Source organism: Perca flavescens, chromosome 6 (assembly GCF_004354835.1).
Source record: "Perca flavescens isolate YP-PL-M2 chromosome 6, PFLA_1.0, whole genome shotgun sequence".
NCBI classification, from domain to species: domain Eukaryota; kingdom Metazoa; phylum Chordata; class Actinopteri; order Perciformes; family Percidae; genus Perca; species Perca flavescens.
In genome coordinates, this window is record NC_041336.1 from 37,074,662 (window position 1) to 37,094,753 (window position 20,092).

At 40.0% G+C, this 20,092-nt stretch overlaps 2 protein-coding genes across 4 annotated transcripts; one reads left to right on the forward strand and one right to left on the reverse strand.

Moving 5' to 3' along the window:
* Positions 1-175: 175 nt before the first annotated feature.
* On the forward strand, positions 176-4,620 carry LOC114557398 (2-iminobutanoate/2-iminopropanoate deaminase). 2 transcript variants are annotated; one of them, XM_028580826.1, is made up of 6 exons: positions 176-343; positions 1,105-1,210; positions 1,571-1,625; positions 1,737-1,805; positions 4,157-4,212; positions 4,324-4,620. In XM_028580826.1, the coding sequence occupies exons 1-6, from the start codon at positions 183-185 to the stop codon at positions 4,381-4,383; spliced, it is 507 nt and encodes a 168-aa protein (XP_028436627.1). In that variant the 5' UTR covers positions 176-182; the 3' UTR covers positions 4,384-4,620. The 2 variants fall into 2 exon arrangements, with proteins under 2 accessions (XP_028436627.1, XP_028436628.1); XM_028580827.1 differs by lacking the exons at positions 4,157-4,212; positions 4,324-4,620 and adding an exon at positions 3,589-3,631.
* A 4,029-nt stretch (positions 4,621-8,649) lies between these two features.
* LOC114557847 (fibrous sheath CABYR-binding protein) lies at positions 8,650-20,041 on the reverse strand. 2 transcript variants are annotated; one of them, XM_028581529.1, is made up of 5 exons: positions 19,647-20,041; positions 14,402-15,219; positions 13,660-14,287; positions 10,820-10,885; positions 8,650-10,592 (listed from the first exon to the last, which is right to left on the reverse strand). In XM_028581529.1, the coding sequence occupies exons 1-4, from the start codon at positions 19,732-19,734 to the stop codon at positions 10,824-10,826; spliced, it is 1,596 nt and encodes a 531-aa protein (XP_028437330.1). In that variant the 5' UTR covers positions 19,735-20,041; the 3' UTR covers positions 8,650-10,592; positions 10,820-10,823. The 2 variants fall into 2 exon arrangements, with proteins under 2 accessions (XP_028437330.1, XP_028437329.1); XM_028581528.1 differs by having other exon boundaries at positions 13,660-15,219.
* Between the last annotated feature and the right edge of the window lie 51 nt (positions 20,042-20,092).

Below are 20,092 nucleotides of genomic sequence, written 5' to 3' on the forward strand. Positions count from 1 at the left end.
ATGTCCTCTTTGGTCACGACCATGGATATTTAATAATAATAACAACGGGCATGACTAGTCTTGACTTGAGCGTACTATATTTCAATAGTATGCACTCACTCGTGAAATAAATTGGGGGAAAGAAATGTTTTTGCGCGTCTAAAACGTAATTTACAGTAAGGCAGCTCTCGTTACGTCATCCAATGCTCTTGCAGCTTTTCGTTCTCCATAAGCTGTACAGCAGCTCTGTCACAGCAGTTGTTTTGGTCTGGCTTTTGATTACACATATTTCTAATAAAATGGCTGCATTAATCAGGAGGATTATCAGCACAACAAAAGCTCCTGCTGCTATCGGCCCGTACAGGTGAGAATGAGAAGAGCTTTGAAGTCGGAACAAGTTACAACTGGCACGCAGCTGACGCAGTAGTCAAAATAACATTCATAAACCATATTTTAACAGTGTTGGTAAGATGTTTAGATAGTTTTGGCTATTCATATTTTCCCTCAATATAAGCACATAGCATAGTTTAGTGTTTTGTGCTCTGGGGAGTGCAGTGTGTCGTTGGGTAGTAGTTGGAGGTATATATAGGCCAGTAGTTACTCAATGAATGAGACTGGCTTGGGAGCAAAGTACACGTTTTTTGGATTGTACTTTAAACTTTGAAAACCATTGAAAGGCTAAACTATTAAGATCAACAGTAAACTATGCACATAGTTTAGTGTTAAAAGTGTTCTTAATGCAGTTATCCTTATAAGGGAAGTTATACTAAATGTTAGCTTTAGTATAACTTTGCATTAAAATGTTTGGTCAAAATGTAGGCTACAGCTTCTACACCTGGACTTGCAGTTGTGGAAGCAGTTAAACTATATGAACTCTGGGAGTTGATAAGAAAGAAAGGCAAATCAAATGGTGATATTACAAAGTACAACAATAAATACATACAAAGAGCTTTTTAATTCAATTCAATTACATTTTATTTAGTGTCAAATCACAACAGGAGTTATCTTAGGACACTTTACAGATAGAGTAGGTCTAGACCACACTATAATTTACAATGACCCAACAATTTCCCAACAATTTCCCCCATTTAAATGATCCTTTGTTCCTGTTTGTGTGTCTCCCAGCCAAGCAGTGGTGGTAGACCGGACCATGTACATCTCAGGACAGCTGGGGATGGATCCTGTCAGTGGACAGTTGGTGGAAGGGGGCGTTCAGGCTCAAACCAGACAGGTGCCCCACCATAAAATACCCTCCCATCATTCATTCATTCATTCATAAACCAAGAGCAATGCAAAATTAGAAACTATCGAAGATATTATTTAAGTTGTTTACTGTAATGATGTGGTTGCCTGTTATTCCACTTTATTCTGTTCACTAAGTTTCTCATATTCTATTCATCACGAGGCTGCTACAGTTTGAATACATGCAGTGTATGATTAGAATATGTTATTGAGATCCTTTCTTCAGGAGCTTCATCTCCTTTCATTTTAATCTCATTTCATCACTCTGTCTGCTTGTCTCACAAACGAGCAAATCAAAATTAATGTCTAAAGAACAGAGCACCTTCATTTGGAAATTCTTTTTTCACAGGCTCTTGTAAATATGGGTGAAATCCTTAAAGCAGCTGGGTGTGGTTATGAGAATGGTGAGAAAAGTCCGAAAAGTACTGCATTTTGAATTGGTCACATAGAAGTTTACATGGAGGAGAATTCTTTTATCACAGGTCTTAATATACACTTGTCTTCGTTACCTGCAGTTGTCAAAACCACAGTGCTCTTAGCTGACATGAATGACTTCACCAATGTCAACGACGTTTACAAGCAGTGTAAGTATCATGGATTCACTCATCAGTGGAATTTTGTATTGCTGCTAAAAGCCATGGTAAAATCAAAACATGTTGTAATAGGCCTTGTCAGGACCATCACTTGCATCTGGCAATACAGACTTTGCCACTGGGTGTCAGCACAGTTCAGGGATCCTGCATTAACCAGGCAAACATGCTTGTTACTACTGTAAATACGTGACATTTACTTGGTTGGCTTGAAGGTAAGGTAAAGGTAAGGTAAAGGTACTTTATTTGTCACATACATGTAAGCTTTATATTCATTGAGAAGAGAGTTAACCTTGATTTTGCCTCTTCATATTGTATATATGCCAAGAGAGTGCACTACGCCACGTCCACACGTACTAGTAAAAAAACAAATATTCAGAAACAAGCTGACTTTGTCACCACACTGGTACAGGGACTGCCGATGTTTGCTCAGAGTCTCTAAAGCCGGTCCCTCAGCAGAGTGAAACCTGAGCTGCTGCTGCTAGTAGTTTAAGCCTTAAAGTAAATGTCAGACAACATGCCACATCTGATGCTCCAGAGACACCCAGAAATCCTTTAACTGTAATTACAAAGCCTGCATGGGAACCCAGAAATATTTAATTACATGTACCATATGTACCAGTGTCATTTGAAGTAGTTTATATATATATATATATATATATATATATATATATATATATATATATTTATATATATTTTTATATATATATATATATATATATATATATATATATATATATTTTATATATATATATATATATATATATATATATATATATATATATATATATATATATATATATATATATATATATATATATATATATTTTTATATATATTTTTTTTTTATATATATATATATATATATATATATATATATATAAAAACAAAATGAATGGTTTGGATTTTCTACTGATGAAGTAGAGTTTCTGTAGTGGGGCCGTTAGCTGTGTCCCAGTTCCAACTATCTTATAATCTTATAAACTATATATTATATAATATTACAGTGTTATGTGTGTGCAGAGAAATCAATGTACTTTGAAAAGCTTTTGCTAATTCACCCATGCTGTTAATGTTGCCTCAAAACACATAATTTCCTCTGTACAAGAGGATTTCTTTTTTAGTTAACATCTACCAGACACTCAATGTCAGGAACAACAAGTACAAAAGCTTTCATAAACTGGATGTAGGTTTAGAAACAAAAATACCCTTTTCACTGCCTGTCTCAGCAGGGAAAGCACAGGTGTAAATAATAACCGTAACGATTGTTTGTGCACACTCACTGGGACAATGGAGCGGAGCCCCTAATTAGTGTTATGAGTTACACCTGTGCTTTCCTTGCTGACAGTCAAATATCTGTGATGAAAATGGATTTTTACTTTATATTAGTCAGTGGCAGAAAGTAGAAAAATAAGCATTTCATATCATCATGTTGCTTATTAAAGTGCCCATATTATGAAAAAAACACTTTTTCTGGGATTTGAGGTGTTATTTTGTGTCTCTGGTGCTTCCACACGCATACAAACTTTGAAAATAATCCATCCATGGTGTTCTGAGTGAGATACGGTTTCTGAATGTGTCCTGCCTTCAGTCTCCTGGTGAGCTGGTCAAAATCTGCACGGCTTTCTATGTCACAAGCCGAAACAAGGGGGCTAGGGGGCTAACCGTTAGCATGCTAGCTCGTTCTCAATGGCAAAACACTGCTACAACACACACATATTCACCCTAATCTACAAAATAAATGTTATAGAACTACTTCCATGTCCCTGTTCTGCAGGTATTCCACGCAAAGTGTGAAGTGCGCCCTGGTTTAGAAGAAGTCTCCCGGCTAATCCTGCCTTGTACAGGCTGAAGTTGGAGAAACAGCTAGCTAGCTCATGTAGTCCTTACCTAGCTACTGAGCATGTATGACTGCCAACAAAGATGTTACAGAAGTTGAGAGGTCTCACTCTGTAGCTAAAACAGAGACCTGAACACACAGGGTGAAAAGAGGAGCTGCAGTACAACTAAATATGGGTTTTTCTTTAAAATTAAACCGTGTAAACCTATTCTGATACAATCTCAAATTACAATTATGAACTTGAAAATGAGCAGAATATGGCCACTTTAAATTATTGTTTTGATAAAAGACCAGGTTGTGCCTAATGTTTGGAGTAACCATAAAAAACACCCTTCTTAGAAATCTCAAGTTACACTGTTTATATATCAGATTGTACTTTTTTGGGGTTTTACTTACTAGTTGTCAAACTTTGCCAAAGCTCTGCCATGTGTCAATTTCCTTTTAATATAACATGTTTAAAAATGTGTGTTGGTAACCTGATGCCATTAAATGTGCTGCTCTGTAGTTTTCAGCACTAACTACCCAGCCAGAGCTGCTTACCAGGTTGCTGCCCTCCCCAGAGTACGTATTTGATGAAGACTTAACAGTATGCTCGTGTCTATTGATTCTGTGTAGTGGATTCAAGCCATCTGTAAACTGTGTCGTATGTTCTCTCTGTGTCTTCTATCCTAGGGTGGACTGGTTGAGATAGAAGCAGTTGCTGCATTAGGCCCTCTGACCGATGCTTCCTAACAAGTACATCTATCAAAAAAATACAAACTGGAAACCCCATGATCACTGAAAATAATAGTATGCGCCTTGTTTTCTAGAGCAGTCATGAATTGAAAAAACAAATTTCCTGGAGAGCACTAATCATTCTCTTATAGATGTATCATATTTAATAAAGCATTAAGATATATAACTAGGGCTGGGCGATATGGAGAAAATTAAATATCACGATATTTTTGACCAAATACGTCAATATCAATACCGCAACGATATTGTAGTGTTGACTATTGGTGCTTTCACACAATATTTACACAATGAGATTTTTGATAAATAATCATCAATAATGTGGACATAATGACATAAAGTGGGTAAAGGCAAATAATAAAACAGAACAGTCTGGTAAGTTCAGAAAAGTACATCATTTTACTGTAATGCAGCTTTTAAAACCAGGAAAAGACAACACTTATGCCATATTACAATATCCAAAATCTAAGACGATATCTAGTCTCATATCACGATATCGCTATAAAATTGATATATTGCCCAGCTCTAAATGTAACCCTGTCATACACATGTTGTGGGTCACTTTGCAGACCAACAGCAGTCAGGAGCAGTACACTTTCTCCTCTCTCATTAACATTGATAAGACATGTTTGGAGACAATACTGCATTTTAAATTCCCTCTGCTCACATTCCACTTACAATAGCTGAAAAGTATGTCTAAGCTTGTTTGCTCTTATTGAATTACACTGGCAGCCCTGGTGTCACCAGCCAGCAGTGTATCGCCTCTCATTGTGCCAGAGGATGGATGATTATATATAACTCAATAATAAATGTTTTTAATTCGCTTAAGTGGTTCTTTGTTTCCTTGATGTCAACAAAACTATACTGTGTAGATGATCACCAGGGTACACAGAATCTGTGGAAGCAGAATTCCAGAGTTTTCAGCAGATCTTCCGCAGATTTTAGACAAATAAAAATAAAACTCTGAATGTTACCACATCTCCACCGTAAGCAGAAAAATAGTCCGCTAAATTCAGCAGATTTTCATTCTGGATCATCACTTAAAACTGTAAAAAATAAATAAAAAAAAATGAGATTCCATTTGGGTCTGATGATCATTGTATGTGTTTCTTGTTCTTCCTCAGTGATTGTTTCTTATATTAGTTCTTGTATATTGGATTTCTGTTGTTGCCCTCCAGGGTTGTACAGGATTAATAAACAGGACAGCATGATCTGGCCCAGATCATGGTCAAAAATAGATTATAGATTACAGCAGTCTTGCTCTATCCAATGTTCTAATGATTTTTTATTTTGATTTATACTATGAGCATAGTGTTTCATCCATTTGATTTACAATTCAAAACTCAAAAGAAATATAGTTGCCAGCAAAGTTTGTAAGACTGATAGGTTAACACATGCCATATAACGCTGGGGATCCACGTGATTTGATTCCAGCCAAACAACACATCAGCTGATAAAATGATAAGCTTTTCAAGTTTTCATTGTTCAATTTGCCTGTGAAGTAATTATAAAAAGTCAGCGTGAGCCTGCATTCTTTACCACGCTGCATTATGTTTTGGAACAAGCAGGTTCACGCATTCACCATTGTATTTTCAATTTAATTTCAATTCAATTTTATTTATAGTGTCAAATCATACCAGAAGTTATCTCAATTTACAATTTACAATTTACAGATAGATAAGTTCTAGACCACACTCTACAATTTACAGAAACCCAACAATTCCACCCAAGAGCAAACATTTGGTGTGACGGTGGCGAAGAAAAACTTGATTTTAACCTCGGACAGAACCTGGCTCTCTGTGATAAATGCACATTGCTATTTATTGCCAAGACATTGTTAGGTAAACCACCTACTTATATCTCTAGATCTACAATTAGATTCTTTCTTTGTTAACAATTGTATTTTAGGATGCATATTGTCACATTACAAGTGAAAATTAGCCGTAGAGGCTAAAGCTGCTCCTTTTACTGTACAGTTAATTAAGGGGGACCGTCCACGACATTATAAACTAATAAACTTAACTTTTAAATGTCTGGGTGTGCTCAGAGCTTGGTAAAACTGCTTTCTCTTGTTGTGCACCCTGAGCATGCAATAAGCTGCAAAATACTACTACTAAAGTACTCCCTTCTTTGAACACCTTTCAAGGTCTTTTACAAACTGCCCTGAAGGAAATAGGTAAGTGTTTACATAATCCCTGACTCAGGTGGAATGTGCATAGTATGAACTTGTTTTAAATGATGTGTGGTCAAGCCTAGGCATGTTTTGTACACATAATCATTAATAATTTTTATCACCAGGGACTACTTTCCCAGTTTCTATGAAGGTGATAGGACTATGCACAGCAAAAGAAATCATAGTGTGGTGGTTAGATATGAAGTTGTTTACTGAAAATTGTTCCAAAATTAACCTTCCTGGTAAAATTACACTGACCTAAAGGATTATTAGGAACACCCTACTAAGACAGTAGCTAAGTTTCCATCCACTTGTCAATCGAATTATCTGAAGTTTGGTAGAAAAACTCATGCGAATAAAACTGGTGAAAGTGTGTTTCCATCCAACAGCTTTAAAGCGAATAAAAACCTGTGCGTAATGACGTCACATGCTGTTTTGCGTTTAAATTGGTATATCGAATTGATTTGAGACATTTTAAGGTGTTTCCATTCATTTTCACACTGAATCGCACAACATTCAAGCAAACATTTGCAAACAAAGTTTTGCCAGACAGTTGTTGTTAATATTAGAAGCCAAGGAAGCTCCGATGGGCCTTTGGCTGAGGATCTGATCCAGCTCATCAAAAAGGTGGAACTTGCCTTTTATTTCCCCTCCGGCACCGCTGAGAGACAACTCTCTTTTTTGAGACAACTCTCTTTTTTGAGACATGAATCTCTGTTAGAGCTCCTGCCATTTACTCCGGAGTGTGTCCCACAGCTTGTCCTAACCTTTGTTGGTCATTTCCTTCGTGAGTTCCTGATAAATTATGGCATTTCTTAAATTTTTGCCATCTAAAATAGACTTTATATTTTGCTCATAAATTAAATTAAAAAACTCTCTTGTCTCCTTGTTTGTCCACTTCCATCTGTCTTTGTTGACACCTGTCATGTGTGCAAACAGAGCGGAAATACTGGGCGGAAATGAACTAAAACTTCTTTGTTTTTTGGCGGGTTGCAACCATAAAATGACCTAAAACTTAATCACAATTCATTAATTTATTCAGCAAATAACGTTTCCATCAGCCGTATATAGATCAAGAGAAAATCCGATGAGTATTTCCTTTGAGTCGATATTCATGAAATTCTATCGAATTTTACTGTTTCCATAAGGCATTTTTCATTCGATATCACTTAATTCTGAGAAAAACGTGTGGATGGAAACATAGCTAGTGTTTGGCCCCCTTTCGCCTTCAGAACTGCCTTAATTCATTGTGGCATTGATTCAACAAGGTGCTGGAAGCATTCTTTAGAAATGTTGGCCCATATTGACAGGATAGAATCTTGCAGTTGATGGAGATTTGTGGGATTCACAAAGATGTTCTATTGGATTGAGATCTGGTGACTATGGGGGCCATTTTAGTACAGTGAACTCATTGTCATGTTCAAGAAACCAATTTGAAATGGTGGGGTCTTCTGCTGGTGTAGCCCATCCGCCTCAAGGTTGCGCGTGTTGTGGCTTCACAAATGCTTTGCTGCATACCTCGGTTGTAACAAGTGGTTATTTGAGTCAAAGTTGATCTTCTATCAGCTGGAATCAGTCGGCCCATTCTCCTCTGACCTCTAGCATCAACAAGGCATTTTCGCCCCCCAGGACTCCAGCATACTGGATGTTTTTCCTTTTTCAGACCATTCTTTGTAAACCCTAGAAATGGTTGTGGGTGAGAATCCCAGATACTGAGCAGATTGTGAAATACTCAGACCAGCCCGTCTGGCACCAACAACCATGTCACGCTCAAAGTTGCTAAGATCACCTTTCTTTCCCATTCTGACATTCAGTTTGGAGTTCATTGAAGCAGCTGCCATGTGATTGGTTGATTAACGAGAAATCTTACAGGTGTTCCTAATAATCTTTAAGGTGAGTGTATAATCTTGCTTTAAAAAGTTGTGAGATTATATGATGAAAATCACAACTCTTTTAAAGGTCAGTCCTGTACCTTTGGATAATTAAGTGTCTGTCACTCAGCACTCTGTTTAAAAAAAATGAATTGGGGTATTAGAAATGTGGTGGTTGACATACGGTCTCATTTCATTTAAAAAAAAAAAACACACATAGTATTAGTGATTCAAACTTTATTCTGTACACTAGGTTAGCAGAATCATAGACAAAGCTCAGGTAAGGAATATATTACAGAGAAAGAAACGGATGAAAAAAGACAGACATCAAAACAAATTTGTTCCCACAATATCCATCACTACAGAAGCAGAGCATGGCCGTGCTTGCAATTGTTATTGTTTTAACGCGGTTGTCTCAAGATCCCAAGTTAATTATTTCGTTACCTCGGGATAAGTATCTCGTGATCTCGAAAAAAACAAAATCCAATTATTAACTTGTGATCTTGTTGAGATAATGGCATTGAAACAATAATTTAAAGCACGGCCATTCTCCACTTCCGTACATCACATCTTACACAATTGAAATAATTTTCTAAGAACTTAGACTAAGAACTAATAATTAAAAAATCATGTCCTAGGTGATCTCTTAATGTGCGACACATGTATGTAATACACACAAACCAAAACCAACGTGCATATGTCATCAGCGTTGCTAGGCCTTAAGAGGCCTTTGAATTAGGCTGTTTTCATCCAACATTCGTACATATCGCTACGAAAAGTAGAGCACTTTAATTCATATGTATTCACAGTATTTTTTGCTATATGCACCTCATTGACTGCTGCTGGATGTCATAAAAAAGAAATCATAAAACACAGGGCTTTTAGGCTGTGGAGCAGAGTTCGCGTCCCGGGGAAAACACAAGACTCGCACCCAGGAAACGCATTCTCGTGTCCCATGCAACTACTTGTTTTGGTGCTTAAACTTAACTGTCGCCACCGCTAAACTTAACTGTAAAGGCTGTTGAAACGACTGGCAGCTCACTGTGTCACAGTGCTCAAAAGTCACCTTTTGTCGGCTAAATTTAACTGCCATGTGACCGGTTGTCACATGACCAAGCAGCGGTCGCCTAATTTCATAGGATATCATACGAATGGGTGTAAACAAGTTTTTGTAAAATATCATACGACCACGTTCGTGAGAATGCGTTGTTGAATTTATAGTTTGAAACGCCTTAATTTTCAGAAAGATAATTAAATGAACATCTGCCAGCTGCGGTGCAGCTTCACAAAATGGCTTCATGGAACAGCAAGACGATATCAGAACTTGGGTTATCATCTGCATCCTCAACCTGGCAATGATTATGTCATTACTAATCTTTTTTATATGCATCTGATCATCTGCATGCATGTTTCCTTCCTTACTTAAAACAGAAATAAACACAGATTTGACTTACAGTAGTGCTTATCAGTATTACACTGTCCACACTGTTATATGACATTTAGTATTGTCATTCCTATTAATTAAATGAACCTTATTAGAAAGGCTTTAATTAAGTAATGTTAAAACACCAATTAGAAATGTGTAGACTTATTAAAACCTTAAAATTAAATCTGTGAAAATGTGATACTTTAAAATCAGTTAAATATAGGGGATACAAAATTAGGCTGGCAGTGTAAACCTAGTTGGTGTGTTCATCCACCCGGTTTGGTGTTTGTGTCACCTTAAACTCTTTGCATAATTTTATTCACAGTTGCGTTTGGCTTGTATTCCTCAAAAGCAGCTATTTGAAGTACCCTTCCCTAGTTAATCACACTCACAAGAGTTCACAGATTTCACAGAGTATTGCACCCTCTTGTCTCATCTTAAGTGTTTTTATAGCCTTTTTTTCTGCATAGGCCTGCGTGTAGAGTACTGTATGTGGCTCCAGGCACTTAAGGTCTCAATAGAAAAACATAATAAAAGGTTTATATTTACAAATGTAGGAAAAATGTCCTAAATGACATGTTATCAAGGCACCATGCAAATTAACGTATCTGGTGTACAGTTTGGTAAGCGCTGATGACAATACTGAAAATGTAGCGTTTATTGCTTTGTCTTGTTTTTCTTCCAGTTTCTGTGCAATGGTAGCTTTGGGGGTTTAGTTATTTTGGTGCATCTCTTCAGTCTGAAAGAAGATAAAGAATAAAATTAGACAATTCTTAGACATGTGACATACATTTCCACAATTCACATTCAGAGTAGGTTTGACAGAATTATCATATCAACAATATTCCACTCCTCAACACCATGCACTTGTTTTTTACCCCCAGAAAAAGTTATTGTATGGGTACTGAGGATACTGAGTTGATCCTGCAGTATTTTTATTGGGTTTAAGTGTGGTTGTGCTCTCACCAACTCAGTCTTCCTTTTTGGCTTTCACGCTGTCTGTATCCTGAGAGGCCTCAGTTGCAGACACCACTGTGAGCGCGCGCACACACACACACACACACACACACACACACACACACACACACACACACACACACACACACACACACACACACACACACACACACACACACACACACACACACACACACACACACACACACACACACACACACACACACACACACACACACACAAAATCAATACATAATACAATATAAACCACATTATCTTTCACGCTGAGGGAACTTTGAGCTTCAAGAATATCGTCGCTGTGCTGTAAAAGCCTCGTATGTCTTTCAGGAAATGACAAAAACGCTACTTTGAGAACATTTGATTGTGCCATTTACCTCAAATGAAGTCAGGAAAAATCGCCTCGTCACTGCTTAAATATTTGTAAAACCCATAGACAGCTATAAAGAGTGACCAATAGCACTGATATATGAAGAAAAAAAGAGGAAATATGAAATCTGGAGATACAAGGTTTCTGCCCGACAGAAACGGTATGACTTTACCATCACCAAACTAAACACCTAACTACTGTAACAATGCACCACAGAGGAGAAGTAAAGAGCTAACATTTCTCCTTAGCCACATCTGGTTCTTCTAGTGATTTGCCTGGCGTCTGAGCGAACACACACACACACACACACACACACACACACACACACACACACACACACACACACACACACACACACACACACACACACACACACACACACACACACACACACACACACACACACACACACACACACACACACACACACACACACACACACACACACACACACACACACACACACACACACACACACACACACACACACACACACACACACACACACACACACACACACACACACACACACACACACAAACTACTGTGCAGTAATTTGTCTGGCATGCCCACAGCCTAGCCTCCAGAGAAAAAGTCTCATAAACGTTATGCAATACTGTATGTCTTTCACACCGGACCAGTATACTACACATGCTGCCTGGAGGGGCGTCTCTTCCCTAAAAGTACAGCATGTTCTCTGAGAGTCTAGAGTGGGGTGCAGGAGGTACAGAAAACCACGAGCTCTGCCCCTACTACTGGAGGTACTATGCATTTAGTGAGATAATATGCAGAATACACACTTGACAGTTGGCACTGTTTTAATGGTCATTGCTTTCTAAATAAAGTCAATAATTGTACACAGTGTATCTCACAGATTTGTATTTAAAAAAGGTGTCAAATTCCACATATCAGGGCCAAGTATGTAAAGGAGTGCTGCTGTGTCTGTATCTGTCTTAAAAACATTAGCTTCAGTACTGAGGGAACAAATGGCATCACTAGAACAAACTCTAAATGAAACTGAACAGATGTAGTAGCGTTAAAGTAAATGAGGATCTGAGTAGAATCATACATAGTAATTACAAACACATTGACGATTTTGAATGATGACTGGGATGCAGTCAGGCTTGAAGGGCATTTACATCGTCTTATGTAATTGGAAGCAGCAGGGCATGATTATTCTGTAGTCAGTTCACAATAGAGTACAATGAGTGAGAGTTGCGTGACTGGATCTGTTGTGCTGACAACATGCTCCTGTTATAATCGACACACTCAAGACAAGCCTTCATTTCTCGCTCTAAGAGTGTTTGGCTGCTTTCTATTTCTCACACAGCGTTGTCTGTTCAGCCTCACAGGCAAACAATATCCTGTTCATCCTGTCAGCTCCAACCAATCACAGGAGTACAGACAGGAACCTATGTGAAGGATTGGTTTATTACAAGAACAGTTGAATAGTTCAGAGAGTTTGTTTTTAATAACCGTATGTGCGTTGGATACCCGCTTATTTACCAATGGCAGGACCTCCGAGGTGGTGATGTAAAACAATATTACTTTGGCCGTATGTTTAACAAGAAGATATATTGGCTAGTGAAGGACCATTCATTCTTTACCTGAATGTAAACAACATCTCATCTTTGTGCACATCACTTCAGTTTCATCTGTCTTTTTTGTCTTATGTTGTGTCTTGACCTCTTTCTGCCTTTTCACCATTTTCTGCTTGTTTGTACAGGCTTAGTGTCTACTGCATGTTTGCATAGATTCTGGAGCTATTTCACCCAGTGGTGATGCTGCATTGTCTGAACTCCACCCAGAGACCCAGCCCTCTGATCTGTCAGTATTGGTGGGTTATGCCTTATGAAGCAGGTCAAAACATGACACCTTAAAGTCAAAGTTAGCATGGCAGGTTTGTCAGGAAACAATTTTGCGTTTAATCAAGTAAGTCACTGAGCCATGAACTCTCTCAAGACATACAGAACTCTCAACAATGGCAGCCATCTTCCAATAGAATCCTACTGTCATTCTTCTTTTAGCTGTTGATAGTCATAGAGGAATTGCAGTGTGTCAACTGAAAATGCAAATCAGCTTTAAATAGCTAGCTAGATAGATTATGTTGTGTTAATCTATTCCCACTTTTAAGGCTGATTCGGAGAGATTACTGACTCTAGAGGCATAGTGGGAGAAACAAAGTGTCTCCCCTGTCTCCCCAATTTTATGTTGTTCATGGAGAAGTCAAACCCGGAAATGAGTAGGGGGAAATGTGCCGCTACCAAGCCATGGCCAAGTGGACCAATCACAGTTGTTGCGGTCTGCTTCGCACAACGTGTAGTTACATTTCTGGGGAACTGCACATCAAGCTACGGTGGGTCCATATCTACACGTACCTACGTAGTACTTATGGCTTAGATTCAACGCAGAACCATAAATCAAGCTTTATTGTTGTAAAAAGTTAGTCAGAGTTCCATACCTTCCGGTGAGGCCTCAGGGGCTGGTGCCGAGGGTGCTTCAGCTGGGGTGGATTCAACCACAGGAGCCTCCGCTGGTGCTGCCGCAGACTCTGAGCTCACAGTTGTTGCTGCTGGAGGTGCTGTTGCCTCCTCAACGGCCTTCTGAGGCTCAGTTTGGGCCTCAACAGTGACTGGAGATAATGGAGGTAACTCTGGAATAGTTGCTGCCGCAATCTTTGGATCTATAAGAAGCTGTGCTGCCTCAATGAGTGCTGACGATTCAGCCTGTACTGAGACTACACCTAGTGCTGAAGCCTCATCTGGTGCTGAAACTTCACCTGGGGCTACAGCTTCACCTGGGGCTGCAGCTTGAGCTGGGGCTGCAGCTTCCCCTGGGGCTGCAGCTTCAGCTGGTGCCAAAGCCTCGTCTGATACTACAACTTCACTTGGGGCTACCGCTTCAGCTAGTGCTGAGGCCTCACTTAGTGCTGGTGCTGAAACTTCACCTTGTTCTGAGGATTCACATGGTGCGGTTGAGGCAGGAGCTGGTGCGGCATTGTCAGTTGGAGCCTCTGCCTCCACAGGAGCAGCCACTTCAGCAGGGGCCTCAGCCGCTGCAGCTGCTGCCTCTTCCACAATCACTGGGACCTCTGCTGGCTCTGATACAACAGGTTCAAGAGCAGGCGTGGCAACTTCAGGAGAGGCCTCTGCTGGCTCTGATACAACAGGTTCAAGAGCAGGCGTGGCAACTTCAGGAGAGGCCTCTGCTGGCTCTGATACAACAGGTTCAAGAGCAGGCGTGGCAACTTCAGGAGAGGCCTCTGCTGGCTCTGATACAACAGGTTCAAGAGCAGGCGTGGCAACTTCAGGAGAGGCCTCTGCTGGCTCTGATACAACAGGTTCAAGAGCAGGCGTGGCAACTTCAGGAGAGGCCTCTGCTGGCTCTGATACAACAGATTCAACCGCAGGGATGGCAACTTCAGGAGAGGCCTCTGCTGGCTCTGATACAACAGGTTCAAGAGCAGGCGTGGCAACTTCAGGAGAGGCCTCTGCTGGCTCTGATACAACAGATTCAACCGCAGGGGTGGCAACTTCAGGAGAGGCCTCTGCTGCCTCAGTGGCCACCTCCTCAACAACAGCAGGGGTCTCTGCCTGCACAGCTACAACAGATTCATCAGAAGGGGCCTCCGCTGTAGCCTCAACAAGGGCTTGGACCTCCGGAGCGGCCTCAGCCACTACAGTTTCTACAGCGGCAGCTTCTTCCACAGAGGGAAGTGCCTCCACCAAAGCTACAGCAGCCTCAGGTTTCGTAGCGGCTTCCGCTGGAGCAGCGGCCTCTGCTGGAACAGCGGCCTCTGGGGCTGGCTCTGCAGGGGCAGCAGATTCTGGCCGAGGCTCAGGAGCAGTCAGGAGGTCCTCCCCAGAGCCAAGATCCTCCTGGGCCTCCAGGGCTACCAACACGGCCTCTGCCTCATCATCGGCTCCCGGTTGAAGATCGTCTGGTAAGGCAGTCTGCACAGGCAACTGCATCTGGTCCTCAATGGTCTGTGCATCTTCTGGGATGATACCGTTTCTGAGTGCTGTCAGTACAGGGATGACAAGAGAAACTGGATTAGGATTTACGACTGGCAAGCATGCGGCACTGATCTTCAACAGTCCTTTGTGAGGCCATGTGATCGCGTATCCATTTCCACAGGCCCTGTTAATCTGTATCAGTAACTACGTGACAACGCTGAGCAGAACAGAAAAGATTAAAGAAGATTCCTAACTTGATTGAGCTTGAGCTGAGGGGGGTCTTTAAGTGAATCTATGCATTGAATGGTTTTGTGTTACCACATTTGTCATGACAACATACTTTCATACATTCATAAAGTGCATCCTAATTGCGACGTTCAACAAAAAATCAACTGCTATATTGCAGGGTGTTTCTGTATGTTCCTATATGTTCTTTTCTGAAATAAATAAAAGGTGTTTATTTAAAACTGGTTTCAAAATAATAACGTGTTAAAAATCAAAACAATAGTTTAACTCAACATGAAAAGGCAGGAGATGGGAAATAAGGGACACAGACTGCATGCTAAAGAAAACCTCCTTTCATTTCCGTAGTTGGAAATGTGATTTATTGAAGCCTGTTTGTCTAAAGCCCAGAGGACATGCAAGCCACTCTCGGAGGAAATGAAATACTTTGGAAAGACACCCTACCTTTATTCTCATTCCCTGACCCCCTGCTCTTACAACTGTGTGAACAAGCCATCAGCCCTTGGATGAAAATACAACAGATAAGGAACAATAGTGGGCTTGGAAAGTCAAATGTCAGGAATGGCAACGCACATCTCAGTTACAGGAATCACAACGGCCTAAGAAAAGCTTTCAACGTGTCTTATTACAGTTTCCTTCAACAGTATTTCACAGTTTTACAAATCTTTACAAAAACACTGTCCGAACTTTGTTCGCAAATACCAGAAGGGTTTTCAGATAGCTGAATGGGTAGATAGTTTGGACGCTGCAGCTTCCTGATTTTATTTGTCTGTCTGAAGTGGTAAAGAGAGCTGAGAGTGATGGGTGGAAGGGAATGTGACGGCCTGGCAAATCAAATGAAAATAAACCAGTGGAAGAACACGTAACGTGGAAAAGTGTTTATGTGAAGTGAAATATTTCTAAAAATCACATTTGAGCTAAGAGTGTAGATTGCAAAAGTAAAAGTGTTTTCAGAAATTAAATCCTTATAATGGCGTTTGACTTAGAAAACATTCCTTCAACCAATTTCAAACATGTTCTCCATCAGTGTGTAGTTCTTTAAGCAGAGATCCACCTCAAACGCCAACTATCACAGAAAATACAAAGCTGTTGTCTGCACAGCAAGCCACAACGTGGGGTTGGAAAGTCTGTTTGGGTCGAGACAGAGACAGCTTCTCCAGGCATGGATGACCCGTGTGTAAACATGATTTAGCAGCCAAAGATGCCAGGGATCCCAGTCAAAACAGTGCCATGGCTGGCCAATAGCACAGAGGGGAGGGAGGGGGACAAACGGGGGGCCTGGACAGGGGATGGGACCAGTGGTGGCTTGGATGGCAAAGGCATACAGCTGGTTTGTTAGACAGATGGTACACTGTATGATTTAAACCTCCTCCCATTCAGCCATATTTCGAGAAGCCTGCCAGGGCCAATAGTACAATAACTGCTTCTCTTGTTGGGGTGATGTAAGAGCCTGGAAAGGGACCCGAGCTTCTGCAGGTGACCATAGCTGGCTGGCTGGAGAGAAAATGCCCTGACACAAACATCACACAGTGACATAGTGGAAGGTGGAAATGCTTTACTTAAATACAGAGGAACTATACCAGGTATAATACATAAGTATACCACTTGTTTAGGCTTTGGACAGTCCCTAACTTTGCTCAAAACTTTTAAGCTAAATTTTTTCCTTATTTCAATCCAGGTATTAAATGTACAATATGTAGTTTTTGGCCACTGGGGGTCTCTCAATCAAAACAATAACAAAAGACAGACTTTGGGTCGTGTCGTGAAGTAGCATGGGAACATGGGAGTTGTCGTTGTTACGTTTTTCACGTTACGTTTAGTCACATTTATTCACGTTATGTAATTTCATTCTAATGAAACAGCGACAAGTTAATGTTAGCTAATTTGCTCAAAACTTTTAAGCTACATTTTTTCCTTATTTCAATCCAGGTATTAAACGTACAATATGTAGTTTTTGGCCACTAGGGGTCTCTCAATCAAAACAATAACAAAAGACAGACTTTGTGTCGTGCAGTAGCATGGGATCATGGGAGTTGTCATTGTTATGTTTTTCACGTTACATTTAGTCACATTTATTCACGTTATGTAATTTCATTCTAATGAAACAGCGACAAGTTAACGTTAGCTAATGTAACGTTAAGGTAACGTTAGCTAATGTAGCGTTAACTTTCTAACTTACAATTAGATGAATTGACAACCCATACGGCTACTGTAGTCAACGTTATAGTATGTGGTGAATTCAATCGTGGGTTAGCCCAGCGCTGTTTTCTGTGGTCAAAACAATCATGCTATAAATAACTTGATGAGTGTGTTGTAACGTTAGAATGTTACCGTAGGAATTTGCTTGGTGGCTGGCATGAGCCACTTGTCATCGTAGCATATCAAGCTGGATCAATGTTGAAATATATCAAATAACTTGATGAGCGTGTTATAGTAACATTTTAACATTACCCTAATAATTAGCTTGGTGGGGGGCATGAGCTGGAGCAATTACATGCAAAAAAGGGACACTTTCTAACAAGGACAGTAACTGTCATGTTGTGTTTATGTGGGGAGATGGAGATGGAGTGAGAACATACTGTACATGCAGCTGTGCCAGGCATGACATAGCCATGTGCCAGTAGGTTAAACCCATGAATTGACAATCATGGTCTGTGTCAGACCTCTTGGTAGGCGTGTGCACAGGCTTGAACACAGAGAGTACATATGCAAAGCCAAACAAACCAAGGCGATTACCCACAGAGCATGACCGCATGTTTAGATACAGAGGAATTTCAGCAGCCTGAAAGGGGTTCTTTTCAAAGAGCATCAGTCTCCTAGCCCCTCCTCTCTCTCCTTTGCAATCCGGCATCTATTGTTTGTGTGAATTGTAAATTCCAGGAGTGAATTTCAAACACGCCTCATCATGCATACATAGATGTTCATCTAAGCGACTCACTTTTTGAGAAAACCTTGGCATACAAACTTTGGAAGCATGAAGAAGCAGCACACTAAGGTGACCGGGTTGTCTGGGTGGGTCCCTCAGCTGTAAAACGCCCTGCCTGAAGATCTCAGACTGGCAAACTCAGTATTGTCCTTTAAATCTCTTCTTAACACTCACTTTTATCTTGTGGCGTTTTCTTAACTGATGACATTTGTTGTAACTATTTATATTATTGTCTATAGTTATATCTTTAGTGTTGGATCTTTTTTTTACCTCTTTATTTTATTGTAAAGCACTTGGTATCTGTTTTTAAAATGTGCTATATAAATAAAGCTATTATTATTATCTTTTGTAGGTCTGTCCTCGACCAAAGAAATTCTTAGTCGACTAACACTCATGATTTTATCTATTGACTAATCGATTAGTTGATTTAATTGACAGATCTGTAAAACTGAGTTTCTCCACAAAGAGTCATTCAAAAGCACCACTTTAAATATTGTGTTTACCAGAGATGTGCTCATAAGTTTCTTGGAAATAAGTCATTCAGTATTTAAAAAAAATAAATAAATAAAAATGTCTAACCAACTAAAACAAATCTTAGTCGACTAAGACCAAAACAACCAATTGGTCCATTTAAGGAATAAAAGTGGGCAGCCCTAATCTTTTGGATCACATCAGTTTGATCTTGTAGAAGCTATTTTTTGTGCGTGAAAAATATCTAAAGTCAGAAATCAGACTACTGTGGAGTGGCGGAAAACAGGTTGGGTTGCAACTCTTGCCTCAGGCTGCAGATGGACTGCTAAACACTCCCAGCTGGTTTTTACACGGTTAGAGTTGTATGCAGTCTGAGCTAAATTCTAACAATCTAGGTTCACCTACATGTAAATGCCCAATTAGCTTTGTGCAATAAGGTTGAGAGAATTAAACATTAACATACAAGTCAGCTCTCACTTCATCAGTAAATCATGCAATGTAGTTTTTGTCAACACACTTTTAATGAACATCAACCTAGAAATGGCCGATTAAAAATAAATGTCATCCACTTCTGGGCACTGATGAGAAAAAGGGTTAACATGAATAATTCTCTCCATGAGGTACTATAGTATGCTGTGCAGCAGCGAAGAGTGAAAAAGCACACAGTGTTCCAGAGCAGCCAGCAGCAGTCACACACCCCTCAGCAAGACTTGACTAAAGGAAAGTAACTTAGAGCAACTACTGTACATATCTTGAGTAAATGTATAAATCATATTTTCTGCTCGCCAATTAAAAAACACACAAACAAATTTCACTTTTAAACATTTCAATTCTACCTAGGTGATTACTTACCCACTGTATCTCCATTGCTTTCCTCTGGCTTTGTACCTGGTCTTTTCTCTTGATCAACAGTCTGTGCACTGGACGAGGAGCACCCCATGTTTGAAAAAAAAATAAATTTTGTTGATGAATAAAAAACTTGGAGCCTATTATATAAAGCAAACACAAGTTCCTCTGCCCTCTGTTAGCAAAACCAGAGACTGTCTAGCAGTGAAACATGGACCACTATAGCTCTTCAGTTCCTAAGAGTAGCTGGGCACCATTATCTCCCCTAGTTGTGTTTATGCATGGCCTGCTGCCCTCTTGCCCCAGATCTGATCTGCGAGAATGCAGCTAAGCAGTGCAGGCGCTACTGCTGAACGCGTACCCCGGCTGCCTCTGCTTTGTCACACTATTCGTGCAGGAAGGGGAGGAAAACGTGTGTGAATGAAGTGTGTGTCCTCCCCTTTTGTAGGAGT

Excerpts from the sequence above, each read along its gene's own strand:
- LOC114557398 (XM_028580826.1), top strand. The coding sequence starts at position 183 with ATGCTCTTGCAGCTTTTCGTTCTCCATAAGCTGTACAGCAGCTCTGTC. Across the intron at positions 1,626-1,736 it reads TGGGTGTGGTTATGAGAATG|TTGTCAAAACCACAGTGCTC; the intron begins GTGAGAAAAGTC and ends CGTTACCTGCAG. Across the intron at positions 1,806-4,156 it reads CAACGACGTTTACAAGCAGT|TTTTCAGCACTAACTACCCA; the intron begins GTAAGTATCATG and ends GCTGCTCTGTAG.
- LOC114557847 (XM_028581528.1), bottom strand. The coding sequence starts at position 19,734 with ATGGGGTGCTCCTCGTCCAGTGCACAGACTGTTGATCAAGAGAAAAGA. Across the intron at positions 15,220-19,646 it reads AAGCAATGGAGATACAGTGG|CACTCAGAAACGGTATCATC; the intron begins GTAAGTAATCAC and ends CTGTACTGACAG. Across the intron at positions 10,886-13,659 it reads CCCTGAGGCCTCACCGGAAG|TGGTGTCTGCAACTGAGGCC; the intron begins GTATGGAACTCT and ends GCGCGCTCACAG.